Below are 20,538 nucleotides of genomic sequence, written 5' to 3' on the forward strand. Positions count from 1 at the left end.
CCCACTGCCCCCAGGCTGTCAGTCCATGCCATTCTTGGGGTGCCAATTTCCCCTGCCTGGCTGTTGGCCCCACAGGTGAGCCCCAAGGAACGAGCTGGGCTGTGACCATGGAGGTGTTAGTGGAAAACCAGGCTCCTGCTGTGCTGCAGAGCTCAGTTCCTCAGATGGTCACTGGGTAGCAGCACAAAGAACAGAATTCCAGCTTTACCTCCCTTGTTCAGGCAGTAGATGTGACCAAGAGCAGGGCAGAGAGCCAAGTAAATAACAAGGTCTCAGTAACAAGAGAAATCCAGTCTGCCTTCCTCTGATTGAAGCCCTGCTGAGATAAATGCTCCAATCCATCTCTTCTCTGTAACAGGAGCTGAAAAGTGGGTCAGATCCTGCTGCTGGCACTGCTGTATTTGGGGAGGTCTCTGCCAGGAGCTGGAGTGATCAGAAAAAAATCAACTTTGCTTCTCACAACAGAGTTCACTGAAATCCTGGCTTCTGCAGGGAGGAAGATTGTGGTGGACAAGCAGGAGGGGTGGGAGGCAGCAGGAGGCAGCACATGCAGAACCCCACAGCCAGCCCTGGTCTTGCTGAACTCGGCTGCAAAGTCACTGCTGTTGGCATTTGTGTCCTCGTGTCACCTTTTCCAGTGCATTGCTTGTATCTTTTTCCCTGAGGTGGTGATCTTTCCTCCTCTTCCACCCCTAATAAGCAAGACAACGTACAGAAGGAAAAGTGAACAAAGTTTAACCAAAAAGCCAAATGGGAAAGATTAGAGGTTTTAAAACTGTTTGGTTTATATAAGAACTTATTTGAACCTGGCACAAACAAGTGCCTATCTGCTCTGAGATACCAGAGCAGATGTGACAGAGTGGAAAAGCCTTTTCCCTGCCAAAGTATTTGGTGGAGATTTGATAACAAGGTGCCATTGTACAACAGTGGGTAAAGGTCCAGAGCAGAAAGGAGAAAGAGAAGAGGCCTCCAGGCAGTGCAGGGCTCTGCCTTGGTGGGCTGCAGCTCCTCCACCAACCCTCCTGCCTGCAGACAGCAGGTAGAGCTGGTTGGATTCAGTGGGAAAGCAGCAGTCAGCTCCCCTGTGCTGTTCTCCTTCTCTGCAAACAGTGACAGACTGTCTTATCCCTTCATTTGTGTTAGAGGCTGAAATCTCCTGGATTTCTCTGCACTGCTGGGGAGAACATTGAATTGAGCACTCCAAATGCACATTTATAATCTGTACCATGATATGAAACTTAAGTATAAGATCTTCAATTTTTGATATTGGTACTGACAAGCTTTCAGTATTTCCTGTGAATTTCATTCATGCCAGTCATAATTCCCACTAGATACTAATACTGTGTGGTTTACAAACATTAATACTGAATGTTTTGCAAACACACTTGGTTTGGAATGGTGGCTATTGAATAAAATGCCAAATTTCATAATTTCACTATAAATCCTTAACACATAAAGCAGCCTGTGACCCACCCTTAAAAGTTTTGGTTCTGAAATGAGAAGCAGCTGGTTTTCTGTAGCCAAGGAATGATGGAAATGTTTGGGCTGCATTCTTTTGTTCTCAAAACTCACCTGCTGGGGTTTTTTCCCTCTACCAAAGAAAACTCAACAAAAGTTAATCAGACAGAAAAAACATATCAAAGCAATAACTGCATCTTTACCCTGATATGGAAATAAGTCTCCCACAATCCCCCCAAAGCAGTGTTCAAATTCAAAATTCACATTCAGTCAAAATCAATTCCTAATTGCATGAAGGATGTATCTGAAGTCACACTTTCTTAAAAAGAAAACAACTTAAATGGCAATATGCTAACAAGCTTTATGAAGCTCATAGGAGCAGACAGGTTTGATGAAATAAGAGAAATCCTTTAACCATACCAATGACAATCCAGTTCCTTTCTCCACTCCAAGTTGCTATCAATTGTTATTTCACATCAAGTTTTAGAGATACCAGCACCTTGAAGCTCCCTTTAGCTGCCCATATGCTTTTATTCTGCAATGCTTCAGCCGTGCAGCCAGCCCAGTGGTGGCCACAGGCCATGGGTGCTTTCATTTATCACAGCCAGCCCGAAACCCAGTGCCAGAGTCAGCACAGCCACAAGCTGCTCTCCTCATCTCCCCTCTCTGCTACCCTTTTCCAACAGAGTTGCTTTTAGCTCATTTATCTGCCTGTTGGGGTGATATGTAATCAGAGCAGGAGTCCTGATGGGAAATACAAAGTGATCCTTCAGAGGGGCTGGCTTTGGAGGCTGCTCTGAGTGCTGCAGCTGCTCCTTTCATGGGCTGTGCCTCCTGCCCTGAGCCTGTCAGCACCAGACAGACAGGAAGAGCCTCTGGGGTGTGCACAGGCCCCTCTTGCTGTAGTGAAATCTGACTGTATTTGTGTCAGTATAGGCTGACTCCTCCACCCCCCTGTCCAGGGGACTCTGGTCTAGTGTTTCTATAGCACCACAGAGGTCTAAGTCCCCTCCAATGACTGTGAAAAGGTGACACCTTTGCTGTAGGCAGAACCCCCACTCTCAACCAAAATAATACATGCTTTAATTCATCCATCTCTAATGCCAGCACTGCCCAAAGACTGGAAAAAAAAATAAATTCCTCATTAGGAAAAGTAGAGCCAGACTCAAAGTCCTAATTAATGGCATCTGTACAATAGCATTGAAACTTTGTTTATCCCAGGTCTGCACTCCCCAAAGGACTTAAACTGCTGAGATCAGAGAGATGTCCCTTGGGACATCTCACTCACCAAGACAAGGGAAAAAGTCTTGCCACACATCTTCCACAAAATTCTTGTTAGTTATATTTAGTTTTCCACATCTGCTTGTATGTCCTCCCATGCAACCTAATCCTGTTATTCATCTTCTTTATTATAAAGAGAACAAAAAATAATTTATTCCTGAGTTTGGATTCTGAAAACACATTTTTTACATAAAAAGGAGGCCAAGTAAGTAGGTAAGATGGAGATCTCCTGCCACAAAGGTGGATGAAATGCTGCAGAATTCATCTACACACAAAAACCTGGTGGTACAAGTACAAATACAAACTAGAAAGAGGGAGGAATGAAAGAACCCAGTGGGCCAATGCAGGAATACCTACAGCAGAGCAGGGAACTGGAAAAAGCCTCCAGCACTAAAGCCCTTCTGCTTTGCTGACTGAAATGAGCCCATGACCATCTGCTCCACATCAGGGCAGGATTAACTGGGTCAGTCCAGCAGATGCCAGGTTCTTCCAAGGTACACCATTCCTGGGGTTAGTTTCAGAAATCAGTTTGCTTTTAAAAGAAAAAAGACCCAACCTCTCATTCTGGGTAACAGGCTAGAAACTGATAGCAGGAGGTTAAGAGCCACAGAGAGATGACAGGTAACTCACACTCATCAGGCTGCACTGAGAGTTGAATTTTTTGGGTTCAGATTTACCAGTGGCACAAACTGAGGGAAGTGCAAAACCAGAAACAGCATCAGCCTGGTGGGAGCCCCTCCACCACACACACTCATTCTCTGTAGGAACAGTCATTCCTGAAAATGCAACTATGGAAGCAAGAAGATGTTAGAATTGTGACTAAGATTTGACTCTGGGATGCTTATTCCAGCCTCGCATAGTCTGTGCAAAAATTAATCAGCAAAAAGACCCTGAAGGCCAAAAACAGCATGCATAGTTCCTTAAAAATTCAACTGGTAAAAACAATTGCCTGTCAAATATAATCCCCAAATTTGCTCTGATTTGTACAAGGCATTCATTCAGGTTTGGTACTTGCAAAAGCCATAAAAGATACTTCTTCATACACCTCCAAAAAGGAGTGGAATCCTAGGAATGAGCACTCCAGTCCAAGACAGTTACCAGTTCTTGTGACAGCCAGCTAGCACTATGCATGATGTAAAACAAAAACTTCAGATTAATGTAAATTGAAGCATTTAACAATGCCTTATGACAGTGAAATGCTCATTCACTATTCTTTTAGTACAAAGAATCTTTTTGCCATCAATTCCTCACTTATTTCTCTCACAAGACAAACAAAACGAGTGACTTCACATTACAGAGCTCATCACTCAAAAACAAGCTTCTGTTTATACTTAGATGAATCATTAAAAAATGTTTTTACAACATAAAATAGCATTGAGATTCCAGACAAGCTACTCTGAGGGGCTGAGGAATAACTTTTTACATGTCATTACACCCTGGAAGTTTGGAACAGTTTTTATTTTAGTGATTAAAATTTTACTAGTGTGCCTGCATGCACACACATATTTCAGTACATAAACATCAGGCAGATGCAGAAAAAGCAGCACTGGATAATCTGGTAGGAATCAGGACAAAAAATGCAAAGTGAAATTTACCTTTTTGCGGCCAGTGCTAGTATTTGCCTTTCTTGTTTTTCCAGAATTCAGGTGACAAACCTGTATATAAACAACCCTGCAAACCCCAGTGGAGATTACATGGTGAGGAACCACTTCTGTGCTTTGAACACCTGCTGACAACTGGCACTACACAAGCAACTTTATACAAGCAACATACACAGCACATTCACCAAAGATAGTGCAGACAGGTGGTTCAGGTTAGCAACTCTGGCACTGAAATGAAATGCATTTTGCTCAGAAAGAACACATAGGCATTAGATATATTCTTTATTTTAAAAAAGATCGCTAAAAAAAAGCAAAAAAGTCTTGAACAGAATGTAGAAGTGTCTTTTGTAAACAGTTGTCTAAAGTACATACGCTGCAGGATCCCAAGTCCATACTCTCACAAGGTAAGGTTTTTTTAACAAGATTTAAATCACAACAGTCACTCCTGCCTCATGAAATTAGCTTCTCTGAAGCCTGAGTTGACAGCATGTGGCATAAGCTTAATATTGTCTCATTTATTACAATAACTTATTTGCAGAAATTATCCTGGAGACTGTTGAACCCCCAGCATTACACATCAGAGCATCTCCACAACTTGAGGAAAATTAAGAACAGGGGAAAAGGAGTAAGATAAAAATAACCTAAAATATGAAATTGCAAAAATGGTATGTTATGGGGAAACAAAAAGTAGTACATACACAAGAAAGCAAGGTGCCTTTTTTTCTTTTCCCAAATTGATTTTTCTTCAAAGAATGGCAGTTTAGTCCTCCCTAAAGAAAGCTTCATGGAAAAGGGAGATAAATAAAACTCACAGGAACTCAATTCCCATTCCAGCCTACTTCCTTTGAAATACACATTCTTCTTTATATCTATTTATGCCTATTGCCCTCGGTCATCCAGTCTCTAAAATGCATTTCCATCAAGCTTCTGTCTCTCCAGTCACCAACATTGACAGTGGGGATGATTTTCTGTGGCTTCAACCACTGAACAAAACGCTTCATTTCCAGGTAACTGCTGTGTTCACTGTAAGGAATCCCTGAAATGAAAACAAATCACAGCCATCTGTCAGGCCACTGAGCTTCCTCCAAGCCTTCCAGCTACAAAATACTTTAGATAAAAGTGTTTCTTCAATTCCTATTTGGGATCTCAAGTTTATAGCCAAGGTAAAACTACCTCCCTCCCTCCAATTTTCCCTTCTAGGAAAATTAGCTTGCATTAAGTCACCAAGTCATTCAACAGTGCAAGCTAAGCAACATCAATGACCTGGTTAAAGGAATGTTAAGGGTTTTAGCTTCACGCACCAATAAGAACTGAGAGGAAGAGACACTCTCAGAAACAAGTAAGACACAGAATGAAATCTTGGCTCTGGAACTACACTGCCACCAGCATCAGTCAGGCCAAGACTCCATCCCTGAAGTCTCCACTTGTATCTGGTGAAAGTCTTTATTTACATGACAAGACAGGTGCAAAATGTATGTAAAAATCTGCATTTATGGTGTTCTCGATTACTCATTCCACAGATATCTCCTGAAGGTATCTGTTCAGTTTCTCAATGAGTTACCAGCAAAATCAGTAGGAGTTTCCAGAATAAAAATAGGAAAAGCATCCACACAAAACCAAATGTACTGAATCTTTGCCACTCATACCATATATAGTGATTTTTCCTCTTGTCTGAGGCTTGATATCCTCCAGAGAAAGGCATGAATCAGAGTAGGTCCACCCCGTAGGTTTGAAAGCCAGAATTTGATCAAAATTCTCAGAAAATTTATTCAAGTGATCTTGCAAGCCCTGTAAAAAAAAAATAGCATATACTTAATCCCATTAAATAGCTAGTGAGACTACAGGTTGGCCATTTCACGATGGAGAGGATTCAGACTACATTGTATTTTCATGTGCTGGTATTTTTTAATTTCAATGATCATCTACCTTGCAATTATTAATGACAAATATTGACATTTGCAAAACAACTTGTCCCTTAGGATCTCAGTTTCTTCATTTGAATTAAGTACATATGAACAGCTATGCATTACAGATTAGAACACATAATCACACCTTCTTGTAAATCTTGCTCCACAAATCACTAATTTCCTCCTCTAAACTAGAGTTCAGCAGCTGAGTGGAGATAGAAGATGGTGAAATGCTGCTTCAGTGCAAAATCATCACAGAGGTTTTGATACCTGCTTATGCCCACAAGTAACCAGATTTAATTAACCTACCCCAAAAAACTTGCAGCAAGCCAGTGCACAAGCGAAGTATTGCTCTGAGCACTAAACCATGTTTTACCACCTCTCCAAGACACGAAGGAAACCACCTCTCATCTTCTCACTCTAAAATGAAAATTATCAGTGCACAAGCTAAGTATTGCTCGGAGCACTAAACCATGTTTTACCACCTCCAAGACACGAAGGAAACCACCTCTCATCTTCTCACTCTAAAATGAAAATTACCTTGAAAAAGTTTCCTAGTATGTACAATCCTACGCCTGCATAAAGTGAAGTCAGTATTGCTTCAAGTTGAAAATAGAAAATCAATTTCATGTATCCTGTATAAAATGTTACAGGCAAATTCCTAATCTGAAAGCCCTTCAAGGTTACAGAACTCAAAATCAAACTTTGTATTAGCAGGAGAGAGAGGAATACAAAATAAAGGCTGATTAAAAAGGAGGGTAGAGGAGGATAGATGGGCTGTGATAGAAAATTATCTAACCTGTCAGACACTTGAGAACTCTAAAACAGGGCAGCAGAAAGCTGCCACTTTTAACAATACCTTCACTACAATGTCAGGTAGCAACATAGAGAATCCATCAAAGCAGGTACATAAAAGAATTTTTAAAAACCCTACCACAGAAGATATTTCATTCAGCAACAGGAATTATGGCTCACTGCTGTGACTTTCAATATACTGTGAATGTTCAGTCCTCACTTGATTAAAGGTATAACTGTAGCAGTCTAATTCTCCTTCACACTTCATTTTGGGAGTATTAACATGGATTAAAGTAATTATTCACATATTTTCTCCCCTCGCTCTAATGAAATCTAAATATAGTACTTCAAATGCAATGATTATTATATTAACAATGCTAATCTGCTTTTGAGTTTTGTTATAAATCAAGTGTGTAACAGTCACATTAAGAATGCAATTTCAAGTTTATTAAAAATTATTTGTGCATTACAATCACTTTCACTTCTGAAAGTCTCACCTCAATGCCAGTACAAGACCTTGCTGAGTTAAACAACATGAAAGAGTCACAGACACACAGAACTCAGTTCCCTGGAAAGTTTCCACCACATAGTCAAGTTAGTCAAAAGCATCAACTTTTGAGTTACAAAAAAATTGTTTGTTGCAAAAGAACCATGCATGCATTTTGGAAAAGATGGCCTCTTTCCCCAAAACAAATGACTGCTGTGTTTGCTCATAACAAGTCCATTTTAAATACACATTCCAATTTCTTCGTTTATTGCTTTGGCCAACTCTGTTCTAAACCTTCACCCTTTTAAATGCAAAATGTATTTCACTGCCACACCAACCTCCTTCAATCACCATGACAGCCTGATATTCAGTGTCACTAAAGTCAGCAGCATACACAAACAGATTCCATAAGTTAGGAAAAGACTCAAACATGATTAAATATTTAATTTACCACCAGCCCTAACACCACTTAAACTCATCTGGCTTATTCAAGAACAGCCATTTGTCAGTATATACAGCAATCCCTGCATTTTACTGAGGTAAAAGCAAATACTGCAGTGAAGTACCACATCTCTGGGGTGGTTTTTAAAAATATTTTCTTAATATATACCAAATTCAAAAGTAAGATAAATGATCATATGAACTCATCTTTAAGCATTTAAAATTCTCCACATTTTCCTGACAGTACATTCCACCCAGGCACTCCTCCAGCTGCAGCCTCATTGGCACTCTGGAAGTGACCCCAGCACGCCCAGATTCCATGGACACAGCACCACTAATGATGGCACTCAAGTCCAGTCCTGAGGGCACAGCCCCAGCACAGAGGGCCCTGCTGTCACACCAGGACTCTGACACACTAGATCATCGAGCCTTTCATCTTTCCTGGCCCTTTTCAGGGTCCAGGCATGGCTTTTGTCACACTGGAGATTTGTCTAGAGCCTCCTGATTTCGGAGGTGAGACCCTGCCTGACACAACTGCCTCCTTGGGAAAGCAAAGCTGCCCTTGGGGTTTCCTTCACCCCTGAAAGTCCAATTGTGTCAGTATCCATGCATGCTGGGACAGGGGACTTGGCAATCCAGAAATCTGCAGAAGAAACTAAAATCAATTCCTGTTTAAGACACCACAGCACACTAAAAATAAATCCATACATATTTCCATTACTCATTTTCTGCTCCACCAGGGAAAACATCACGGAACAAAGTTAAAGCATTAAGATACTAAGTTCCATCTCCTGCAGCTCCATCCAAACCATACAGCCTTTTTTACTCCTTTTTAGGTCAACTCTGACCTTGACTACTCCTGCAGCTAAATACCATCTTGGTCTGAAGGATTTGCTTGAGATGGCACAGCAGGCCTGAAGCAAAACAGGAAAATTAATCCAAGCCTGTAAGGCATAAACAGCCACTGGTTTTTTTCTTTCTTCCAGGTTACTTTAATCTAGAGCCTGCTGCTTTACCTTACTGCCCTTCAGTATTTTATCTATTTAGAATAACCTAGGAATTAGTCACCTTTCCAAACTAAGAAATTCTCAGAAAAAAATGCTCAACAACAAAAACTCAGTGTCTCAAATCTCAACCAAATGTGCATTTAAAATCAACTTAGATGAAATCGTGTTTTAAAATTAACTGGTTTACTTGCTTTTGTAACAGAAGTGCAGTAGTTGGTCATGTTCATAGGCGAACTGGTTTACTTGCTTTTGTAACAAACATTAGAGAAGTGCAGTAGTTGGTCATGTTCATAGGCTGTCTCAAAACAGAGGCTCACAGGCAGAAAATCCTTTTATACTATACTGGACCAGGTAGAAGACAGGCTGAAAACAGGAGCTCCATGTCACAATATATTAATTGCTAAGACCTCAAAACAGGGGCTCACAGACAGAAAATCCTTTTAGACTTTTCCTATACTGGACCAGGTAAAAGACAGGCTGAAAACAGGAGCTCCATGTCACAATATATTAATTGCTAAGAGGACAGATCAGGCAGTCATTACATAAATCTACTTCAAAAAGGCCTGCAAAGAGCAGGTCTTTGAACAAGCCTCACCTTATCTTGTACAAGTACCACATCATGTTTGGAGAAGTTATTAATGTTTAATTGCATTTCATTTTCAATGTATTGCTACATGTCAAAGCCCCACTAAATAAATATAATCTGACAAGAGGTTAAAAAGCACCAAACACAGCACTGGTTGGGAGGAGCCAAGAGAATTTTACTGGCACATTTATCAACAGTCCATTTTCTGATCTTACCTTAAAATTAATTTGCATCATGGGAAGAACATGAAGCAAAGTACCCTTCCAGTCCACACTGATGAGGGAATTGACAGCTGCTGACTCCAAGCACTGCAGGGTTTTGTATTTGTCACGGGACATACTTGCTTTTGAGCCCAGAACTTCAGCAATTGCTTTAGGATTCATTAGGAAGAAATCAGATAAAGAAAATTGTAAGAGTTCTTTTTTGGCTTGTTTTGGACATAGTCCTGATTATTGTACAAGATAATTTTTACCATTAGAAAAGAAATCCATATTCAATAGGATGTAGTGTTTTGTATTCTAACATTAAGAAGAGAATCCTATAATGGGTGTTAAAAACTTTTGCCCCCAACATTTTAGCAGCAGAATTTTGTATGACAATAGCAAAAGGAAGAAAAGTACCTTGATAAATTCTAAGTCACATTTCTTTGGTAGAATGGTACTGAGGTGAACTGGTATTTATTCCAAAGATGCCAGAAATGTGTAGGTTTTGGAATATGTGACAAACAGCCCACACTGAAGACAGACTAAATTTCAGTGAGAGCAAGTTTTGTATTGATGATTTTAAATATGCACAAATGGTGCACATCTCACTGCTCTGAAGCAGACATTTGGGCAATCATGTTGGCTCCTGGTACAGTAACTGACTGAAGCACAGCACACAAGATCTTCACTTAGTCAGAAAAGATATATAATATAAACTGGAAGGAAAGCTCAAAATAGAATTCTAGTCTAAGAATAAGATCCCTTTACTGTTTCTTGAAATTATTGACAACAAAAATGTCATAAAGACCCCATTAATTTATTTTTTAAAATTGCCCTTATCAATTTTCTCACCACAATCAACCAAAGAGGTTCATGCAGTTAGTATATAAACTGGCCACATGTATAGTCAGTGTGGGGGGAAGGTTGTAAACATGGTAGAGCACTTTCTCTTTCAGAAAGTTGAAGTGTATTGATTAGAAAACTTAAATAGCAGGAGGATTATTAAATACATTTAATTTATTTACACAATATCCCAATATTCAGACTGAACAATCTTTTATATCTTCAAGAAAGCCATCTTGTAACACTAAATTAGATATTAAATTAGTTATTTGATCCATTACACTTCTTTTACATACCTAAGAAAACTTTTTCTTTTCCAATGGAGTAAGTGCCACAGACAACTAGAGTTCGTGGGTTTAAAGTCACTGTCTCAAAGGCAATGTTGACAGCAAACTGGATAACCTCTTGTTGTGCAGGAAAAGTGTACTCAGGGCTACAGTATCTGGGGCAGGGAAACAAAATATATCACTTTGTTACCAAAGATAAACGACATCTGAAATTACCATGAAGGCCCTCAAAACTCTGTGTACACAGTAAGTGAAAAAGACATTACTCTTCTATATAATAGCAGTCTATTAGAAACACTGAGGTGCCCAGATGAAACAGTTGCAACAAAAATGACACTGAGCATATATCACAGTTTTCTCTACAACTATTCACTCTCTGGTACTGAATTCTACATTTTCTTCTTCATAAAGACCAAATGCTCTTGCAAGCTAGATATTTCTATCACGTCTTCATTATATCCTTATATCTATTTTTTGTCATACACACAAACCATAATATAAGTCATTACTCATTCACAGAACCATATGGAACAGAAATGAAAGTCTGCAGCTGGGCATTAGTCATCATTCACACAAAACAACTTTATATAAATGAATCAGAGAAAGCTCTAATGAAAACTCCCAAAACTGATTCAGCCTTTTGGCACTCTCACCTTTGAATTCCTTCACACCTTTTTATAATAGACTTGAATCCACTGAAAACTAGTGTTCCATAAACCTCTTGTTTTAGAGTTAAACACTTAATGCATGAGTTTTGGCACCCTGAATTTAATACCACTTATAAATAATATGGTGAACTGAGCAAATACTTCAGCATCTTTTCCACCACCCACTTTCATTCTCTAATGTAATAGCATAACCAATGAACAAGCTACACATACTTTTAATAAGTCTCTGCTTTTATTCAACACTAAATAGAGCTAAAAAGTGTTATCACAGCAATGTCATTTACAATTACATTTACTTGGTTCACATTGGTTTATATTTGGTTCAAAGCCTTACTAAACTGAAAAGACAAAGAATAAATTTAAAAAAAAAATCAATTTCCAGACCACTTACGTGGTATCAAGGTAAAGGGTGTGGACTTTCTGGCCCATCAGAGCAGGGTAGCGCTCCATGGAAGGGTCTGCTCTGAAGTCCCCTGTGTGCAGAATAACAGCCCCACTTGGCAGGTAGAAAAGGATCATTGCTGCACCTGGACAACTGAAACAAACAAACAAAAAAGCTCTATACAAATTGTGTCAACTCTCTATACTGATAAACTACTTTACGACATAGATCACCCTTCAGCAGTAGAAACACATGCAGAATAGCATTTTAAATCACAGCTACTATACAGACTAATATAGCTAGAAATTCCTGATTTCTAAAGGAATTCTGCAGCTAATCCCTAAATCATAGCTACTATACTATATTATATATATATAATATAGCTAGAAATTCCTGATTTCTAAAGGAATTCTGCAGCTAATCCTATGGCCACACACAAGCTTAAGTTCTCACCTGAGATAGAAAGAAGAAACAAAAAATCTACATCAACAGTAAAGCAATCAAACATTAACTGCCTTTTTGGGATGCCCCACCTTCTAGGCATGGCACAGATCCTGCCTCAGCTACAATCATTCTGTTATTTGATTCAAGGGGGAAACAGCACACCAAAGAGAAACAGCATTCTTGCTCAAGAGAAACAGAACAGTATTGCTGCAGACTCATCTTCCTTCCTGCAGGACTTACTGGAGCATTTTCCTTTAAATTCTACCTGCAGATTTTAAATGTTGTTTCAGATCCAGAAGTCCCTGGTTATAAATACAACTCCCTTACTGGTGACAGTGAATCCACTGTGCTTTCTGCAGCTGCTTGCCAAAGCTCTCTACAAGACTGGAAAACCTGAGTGGGACTATTTTAGATATCAGTCACCTGCAAAGGGTAAATGAAATCTCAAAAAAAAAGAAAAACTGGCATGAAACAAAGTGAAAAGGACAGAATTGGTGAACTCTTCAAGAAGCTGAACTTGTAGCTAAGGTATGCATAGCTTGGAGCAGAGAATCAGAGACAAACAGGAAAAATGAGAAGTATACAAATTAAATAAGCAACAAGGTTTGCTTCATTCCTAGACAGGGTTCTCAGAGGACTTAATGGAGTTTTAACTCTCCAAATATAAACAAATCCTACACCAAGCAATGTTCAAACCAGCTGTGACACAGTCCAGCATTTCAATATATGTATAGCAGGGAAGGGAGTCTTCCTCTAGCTCATGGCCAAAAAAAAGTACCAAAAGGCAGAACAAGAGCACAGGACTGGAAATCAGGTGGCACTGAACTTTAAATCCAGCATTATCACATAGTGCCAGTCTAACAGACAAAAGCACACCCTTTATCACCAAACTCAGTAGAACTCTCGTCCAGATTTCAAAAGCCTTTTCTTCAAAGGTCAATTTTCAAAATGTTAACTAGGTTATGTCTCTCACAGGATCCAAAGTACCACATTTTTCTTTAGCTCAGGATTTCCCTATCATCAGTTCAAGCTACAGAAACCTAATGTATCTGATAATCAAATCTACTAGGTTCCCAATTAGACACCAAAAATCAGGAAGCATTCAGACCACTAGAAAATCATTCAACCTGTCAAACAAAAATTATGGAGCTACATGTGGTTAACACAACGTACACAAAAAAAGTTAAATTAAATTCAAAGAAACCCTGTTTCATTTTTGAAGATAACTCACCCATTTGAAAAGCTAACTACCTGTAAGAAATTTTTCACAAGAAATGCAGTGATACCTACTGATTGGCATCGAGCAACAGCACTTTGATCCCATTGACCACACACTGCGTGTCCATGGGCAGTACATGGACATACTGCTCCTGGACTCGGAGCTTGCTCTTCACCAGATTGCCAGTTATCTGCAACACAGACAGCATTTAAAACAGGAACAAAGTCTAAAAGAAGCACTGTTCATTTAGAAACAAAAGCTCTCAAAGCCAGACAGGCTTAGAGAGAAACTATAAGGCCCTGGGCATAACCAAACCTTTCAGCAGTATTGACTTGTCAAAAAGCAAACTGAGAAAAACTGTCTTTAGACAGTAAACTTTTAAAAGCCTGTCAAAAGGCTGTGGGTTAGAATCAGAGAGGAGATAAACAAGGAGGAAGAAGATCTGTTGCACACTATCAAGTCAAGAAGAAGAGGCAGGTAAAACCTTATTTAAACAAGTGAAGAAGTTTCCAGGTAACAGGCCCCTGGACCTTCTCATGGAGGACTGCAGTCACTGCAGCTGCAAGAGCAACACAGGACACAAGCATTCCAGGAAGCTTCCAGAATGAACCATAAGTAGTTTTTCTGATGCAAGCTCTGGATGTGTTGATTAGGCAAAGGGCCCTCCCATGTTACAAGTAAAGAAGAGCTGGTTGTACATATAACAGCTAATGGCAGTCATGGCCATTCAGCAGCCCAAAGTACAGGACACAAAGCATCAGCCTAAAATAATTCCACTTGCTTAACGTGGAAAAGAGATGGCTCATGCAGAATCTATTTCAGGCTTCCATCACTTAAATAGTTCAGAGAAAATGGAGCCAGATTCTTCATGATGCACACACACAAAAAATGCTACAATGTCAAGTTGTAAAACCAGAAATTTCAAATGTATTATTAGGGGGAAAAAAAAAACCAACAGAAAAGGTAAGCACTGCAACAGGTTGCAAGAAGATATAGTATATAAAATCTGGCCAGTGTTCAAAATTTGACTGACAAAAGCCTCCCTGCAGTCTGATCTAACTTTGAAGGTAGACCCACACTGTGCAGGAGATAGGTCTATGTGACCTCTAGAGATCCTTTTAAACCTGATTTTTTAATATGGTATCTAGGGAGGGAAGTTTCACTAATCCTCTTGATCAGTCAAATCAAGGTAAGGATTTCTCACAAACAAAATGCAGTTTCCCCTGTACATATCCACTGACCCAATAAAGGACCCCAACCACTGATCTTTATTTACTTCCATCAGTACAAAAGTGAGTACAGCTGCACATGGATATGATGGTATCTAGTAATCTTGACAAGTCTTACCTTATTACAGTAGATTGGAAACCTGAAGTTTTTTGTTAGTCCACTGTAGTGATCAGAGTGAAAATGAGTAAGGAAATAAGCTGTGCAGCCTTCAATTTCTCCATACTGGAAGGCATCAACTGTAAAACCAGTTCCTACAGCAAAGAAGGAAGACAAGCCAGTCAATAAACAAGCAAAATTCAGAGCCAATTTCTAATCACATGATGCTTTGGGGTTTTTTCCTTTCTTCCCAATTAAAAAGTAATAGTTACTCTGCATACAATTGAAGGAGCCATTTAAAGATTAACATGTTTTGTGTATCAGTCAATAGTTGCAGAAAGAGATTTTCACTTACTAAAATAAATTTCATTAATTGCTCACAAACACACTTTCAAAGGCCTCCCAAATATGTTGTTCAGCTGCCCTCTTATAGAGATGGCAACTGGTTAAGCAAATCAGACACATTTATCTGTATTCAACCAGTATTTTTGGAAGTTCACATAGATTGAAATCTAATACTAATATTTTAACAGTAAACAGGTAACTGCAGCTTAACAGAACTGCATTTTGCAATCAAACTGCAATTCTTCAATTATCCTAAACGTAATATTTCTCTTAAAGCACGCAATAACATAATTATTAAGCAAGCAACCTGGGGTTTTCAAATCTCTCTGCTAAGATGAAACGTGACTGATTGCCATTGTATGCAGTGTTAATATAAAGATGTTGCATAAAGACAGATGTATAGAAGACAACCCTTCTCTCTGCAAATACATCTTTTAAATGAAAACATACCCATAAACACTCCTTTTCCATTGGGTTATACTTTCTTAAAACCACCAAACAGTGCACAGAACTAATTCAGCTAGTGGCACTCGTATTTTTCATTTTATGTTACAAAAATTTCCCAGATCTTCTAGGAGAACTGGAAAGAGTTCTACATAATTAAGGCTAGAACTTCAAGTCAAAGAACCATAGCAATCTGATCTAAGTAAAAATCCCTAACCAAAAATCCCTCAAGTGTTTGAGAGATACCAGACCCAAAACTAACTTTAGTGGTGTGAGCATCTGAAGCTTTTTAAGATGCTGAACCATCATCCTTTAATTTATCTAGTTGTTTGAGGAGACCCTGAGAAATTCTTCATTGTCTTCTTAACTAAACTCTTCTGCTCTGTTTTCTTTCTTTGTTTTCATAGTTAAAATGAATATCTCTAATACTATTGAAGCTCAAATGCAAAATTAAACTCAATTCTTTTACCTTAGTGTTAAGGAAATGATTGCCATTGACAATGCTATTTTCAGGCACAATTGAAGCAATGCAAAAAATTAATTTCAGGAATTAGGAGCATGTATTAAAAAATACATTTAAAAATCATTTAAGAAAGCATTTATCAAGAGTAAAAATACTGACGTCTAAAATTAGGACAAAAACAAAACACTCCAGCCAAAATAAATTAACCTCTATGAAAAACCAAGTTACCTCTCACCTGGTATTTTCTTGTAGAAGGGGCACTGTTTTTTTCTTGGTTCTTCACCTGCAGTAGGTAATTCTTTAAATTTTTTTCTCCACCTTCGTTGGCCACCAGAACGGACATCTGCAATGGCTTCATTTTTACCTGAACTTTCTGTAACTCCTTCCACATCTTCCACAGACCCCTCAGCCTTCCTTTTTTGCTGTCTGGGCCTCTTTCCATTAGGAGATACTGAAGCTGGTATCTGCTTTTTCTCATTCAAAGACGCCTCTCCTTTGCGTTCCTCCTTTGCTTTCGGTTTTAACCCAAAGAAAACACCAATGTCCATTTGTTTAAGTTCTTTGGCAGGACTGGATTTAGTGTTCATAGTTGCTAATGAAAGAGATGGCACTGATTTAGAAGAGATGGGGCTGGGAAAGCACACAGCAGCAGTACTAAGATTTCCTTTTTTCTCCACTGCTGTCTGCAAACTCTCCTGGTGAGCTGTTTTATCAATTGCACTGGCAGTCATTTTATTTGTACCAGCTAAAATGTCACTTGGCTCCCTCAAAATATTACTCTTCTGTGTCAGAAGAGAGCCAGCATCTTCTCTGTCTAGCAGTGATGATGTCCCAGTAAAACTCCCATATGCAGAACCCAGAGCACAAGCACCAGCATCTTCTGACTCTGTGGCTCTTGCTTTGGCAGCAGAGGAAATCAATTCTGGCTGTTCAGCCTCCTTGTAACTACAAGCAAAAGAAGATCCACTGGCTACCACCCCTTGCTGAGAATCTAGATGGTTCAGTGTATTTTCTGTACCACAGAGGGTTTTTTTAGTTATGAAATTTTCTATTTTTGCATGCTCATACTGAGGCTTCCTCTGTAAGAGAAGTCCATCAAATGTTTTAAATATCACGGAATTGGAGTCTTCTTCTGAGTTCTGCACTTCAAATAATTCATTCTGTGATACTTTTACTTTCTCCTCCTCTTCCTCTTCACTTTCCTCAAATGTACTTAGTGGTGAGTAAGAAATTCCATAGTCATTGAAGTCTACTCCTGACTGTAGCAGACTTGGCTGACTTGTATCTTTCTCCACACACAGATGTTTTCCTGTTTCACTTTCTTGAGAGGATGCAAAATCAAAAAATTCAAATTTACAATGATTATCTGCCATCTGTGGCAGCTGAAGTGTCTGCTGAGGTTTTTCAACACCTGCAAAAAAGGAAGTGCTTCCACTAATTATATTTAGAGACTTCATTTCTGGTGAACTCCGTACCATTGATGCACAGTCATTGTTTCGGGCGTGCTTTATTTCAGTAGAGGGGTTCTCATTCCCTGAGGTTTCCTCTGCATAACGTGGGGAGCAGCTGGGCTTTGCAGCAGTAGAACATGTCATCTTCATCTCCACAGTGGTTGCCAGAGGGTTTACAAGATACTCCCCTGCCCTGTTTGCTGCAAGCAGAAAATGGCTGTAGCGCTTGTAGTGAGAGGGAATGGTGGAGGTGCACTGCAGACCATCAGGACACTCTGTGGAAAGAAAGAGTCAAAGAAAGGAGCAATGTTAACACCTTTGCAAGTACAGTTGGCACAGTTAAAATAAAAATCGCATGTGACACAGCATTTAGGAGCTTTTTCTTAATACAGCTGCTGGAGGACAGAAGGTACAAGTAAAAATTAATTTTCAAGCTACCACTGCTCTGAGCTGAGCAATGAGAAGCTTCCAGCCTAAAACCAAACAGCTGCTGCTCCTGCAGCACTATGCCTGAATTATGCATCCCATTAACAAGAACATTTAACCCCGTTTCAATGTTGTGCTTCTGTAATCACATGGCTTCTGGTTTAGAATTGTCTCACATTCAAGCAACAAGTTCAGAGAAGTAGTACCAGAAACAGCCAGTACACTTCAAATGTAAGTAACACACAAATAAACCAAACCTCAATTCTGAATGAGCCTGAAATTCCATTTTAAATTGTCTGATATTATGCACTAGGAAAAGAAAGAAAAAAAAGTTGTGTATTTACCTATATGAAGAAAACAGTCAGCATTGAGATGCTAGGAAAAAAATCCATACACTTTCCTAGGCCTTTCCCAGTAACAATTTGCCAGCCTAACTTTGCAGGCTTTTAAAGTGAATGCATAAACCCACCAGAAGGATTTTTCACCTGTTAATTACGGGAGTAAGACAGAAATGAGGTGTTAAAACACCTGCCTTAAATTAAAAGCACTGCCAAAATCAGCATGAAAGGAATTACGTGTCATCGTTCTGAAGAAGAAACTCAAGGAAAGTTATCAAAATATAAAAAGGAAAATGGTTGCATTACCTAAAATAGCCTTTATGCACATTTCCTGACTGTATGCTTTCTGTTTTACAAAAGTTATGAGGTGTATTAAGGGCATAAATTGGATACCTCAATCTGTTTAGATATGGTATCTCCCCATGAAACTGGAATTTGAAATGTGTCAGTTTTATTTTTCTTGTACAGAGCTCAAAAGGAAATGGTTGTTCTATGATACAGGAATGTTAGTCTCTATTTATATATAAAATTTCTAAACGGCAAGCTAACATTTCAAGTAAATTAGCATGTTTCAGCTTCCAAATGTCCATAGACAACAAAACAAATCACATATCAACATGAATACAAGATAATAAAATCTACACCTAGGGAAATAGAAGCTTCATGTCAAAAGTAGCACTCTTCTGCCTGAAGGTTCTTTTCTGACATTGTAACAGGTTTCATTATTTTAAATATGTACATTCAGTTTGTTCAATGAAATACTAAAACTTGATAAACAGCCATGAAACTTTCTCAGAGTTTTGAGATTAGATTCTGAAAGGAGATTTTCATGTCAGATTTCCACGTTTTTCACCAAGAAGCAAACATTTCGTATAAGAAGAGGACTCATCAGTAACAACATAATAAAACATGATAAAAATCATACCAACTACCATTTCAGATTTTGAGCTGAATATAAAAAATTAGGTTTACAGCAACATTTCATGAGAAATTTATAAGTTTTCTCTGAAGGCTTTTTTCTTACTCTATACATACCTTTTTCAATGGGTCCTGGAGTTTCCAAACATTCATAGACGTGCCACTGAGGTGTCTGGACCAATAGCAAAGAGAAGGGCATCTGGCAGCTGGGACAGAATCCATCGTGAACAGGCTTGGCATTTTGTGAGCTCTGTTCTGCCAGGCTGCCCACGCTGTCCTGGGAGTGCACAATACTGTCTTCTTCACATTCATCCACATCCTGACCTGCCCGTGAGCTCTGCTTGGTTTTCTGAGGTGTACCAGTTTTTTCTGTGGATTTCTTTTTCCCATTTCTCTTTCTTTTTGGCCTGCCTTTGCCAACACTTACTTCCTGCACAGGAGTGGAGATGCTCTGTGAGTTACTCTGATGCCTTCGCTTCCTAATGGATTTGTACTCCCAAATGTCCTCTTCCAATAAAGCATCTTCAGACATGTCAACACATTAAATATTCCCCTTTCTTTTAAGCAACAGTTCACAAACCTGCCTTTCCTCCCACTAGTGTATTTTCTCTTCCCTCCACTCTTCACCACCTGAGGAAAAGCTCCAGAAGCCCATGTTAAAAAAGCAACACTGGGCCACAAACCAAGCAGCAGTCCCTGACGGGACAGGAGCATGGTGGATCCTATCCCAAAAACAATTCAACGAACCTCTCTCTGTAGATTTGCAATTTCTCCTGTTACACAGGGCCCGACTCCGCAAAACCTTCCAGGGTGAGCCATGTCCTTCGGCTCGTCCCCAGCATCGCAACCTACACCGGGCCTCGGCGGGGCAGGAAGATTTTAAAAATTCCTGTCCTAGTAGGAAAAAAATTAAAAGAAAACGAGGAAGGATTCAGCTACGGGATCATCGTCGGGGTGTCCCCCCGGAGTGTCCTGTGATGCTCCTCCAGAGGGTCCCCCCGAGCAGGAAAAAAATGAAAAGAAAACGAGGGAGAATTCGGCTACGGGATCATCGTCGGGGTGTCCCAGAGTGTCTCCCCGGAGTGTCCTGTGATGCTCCTCCAGAGGGTCCCGGCGCTGCTCCACGGTGCGTCCCAGTACCTCAGTGCCCGGGATGCTCTCTGCGATGACCCGGGGTCCCCCAGTGTCCCGGTGCCCCGCAGTGTCCCGGGATGTTCC

The 20,538-nt window shown here is 39.7% G+C and overlaps 1 protein-coding gene across 2 annotated transcripts; it reads right to left on the minus strand.

Moving 5' to 3' along the window:
• Positions 1 to 4,595: 4,595 nt before the first annotated feature.
• Positions 4,596 to 20,282, minus strand: DCLRE1A (DNA cross-link repair 1A). 2 transcript variants are annotated; one of them, XM_039709380.1, is made up of 9 exons: positions 18,409 to 18,529; positions 16,423 to 17,913; positions 14,957 to 15,090; positions 13,681 to 13,799; positions 11,956 to 12,099; positions 10,906 to 11,051; positions 9,779 to 9,933; positions 5,987 to 6,128; positions 4,596 to 5,376 (listed from the first exon to the last, which is right to left on the minus strand). In XM_039709380.1, the coding sequence occupies exons 2-9, from the start codon at positions 17,786 to 17,788 to the stop codon at positions 5,210 to 5,212; spliced, it is 2,373 nt and encodes a 790-aa protein (XP_039565314.1). In that variant the 5' UTR covers positions 17,789 to 17,913; positions 18,409 to 18,529; the 3' UTR covers positions 4,596 to 5,209. The 2 variants fall into 2 exon arrangements, with proteins under 2 accessions (XP_039565314.1, XP_039565313.1); XM_039709379.1 differs by lacking the exon at positions 18,409 to 18,529 and adding an exon at positions 19,438 to 20,282 and having other exon boundaries at positions 4,597 to 5,376.
• Positions 20,283 to 20,538: the final 256 nt, after the last annotated feature.

The sequence above is a fragment of the Passer montanus genome, unplaced genomic scaffold (genome assembly GCF_014805655.1).
Source record: "Passer montanus isolate IOZ18808 unplaced genomic scaffold, ASM1480565v1 scaffold21, whole genome shotgun sequence".
Lineage (NCBI taxonomy): Eukaryota > Metazoa > Chordata > Aves > Passeriformes > Passeridae > Passer > Passer montanus.

What these genes read in the sequence shown, in the direction of transcription:
- DCLRE1A (XM_039709379.1), bottom strand. Translation starts at nt 19,852, where the DNA reads ATGTCTGAAGATGCTTTATTGGAAGAGGACATTTGGGAGTACAAATCC. An exon ending in TTCCAATCTACTGTAATAAG is followed by an intron (nt 13,800 to 14,956) that starts GTAAGACTTGTC and finishes TCTGTGTTGCAG; the next exon opens with ATAACTGGCAATCTGGTGAA. An exon ending in AGGAAAAATCACTATATATG is followed by an intron (nt 5,377 to 5,986) that starts GTATGAGTGGCA and finishes TTTTCATTTCAG; the next exon opens with GGATTCCTTACAGTGAACAC.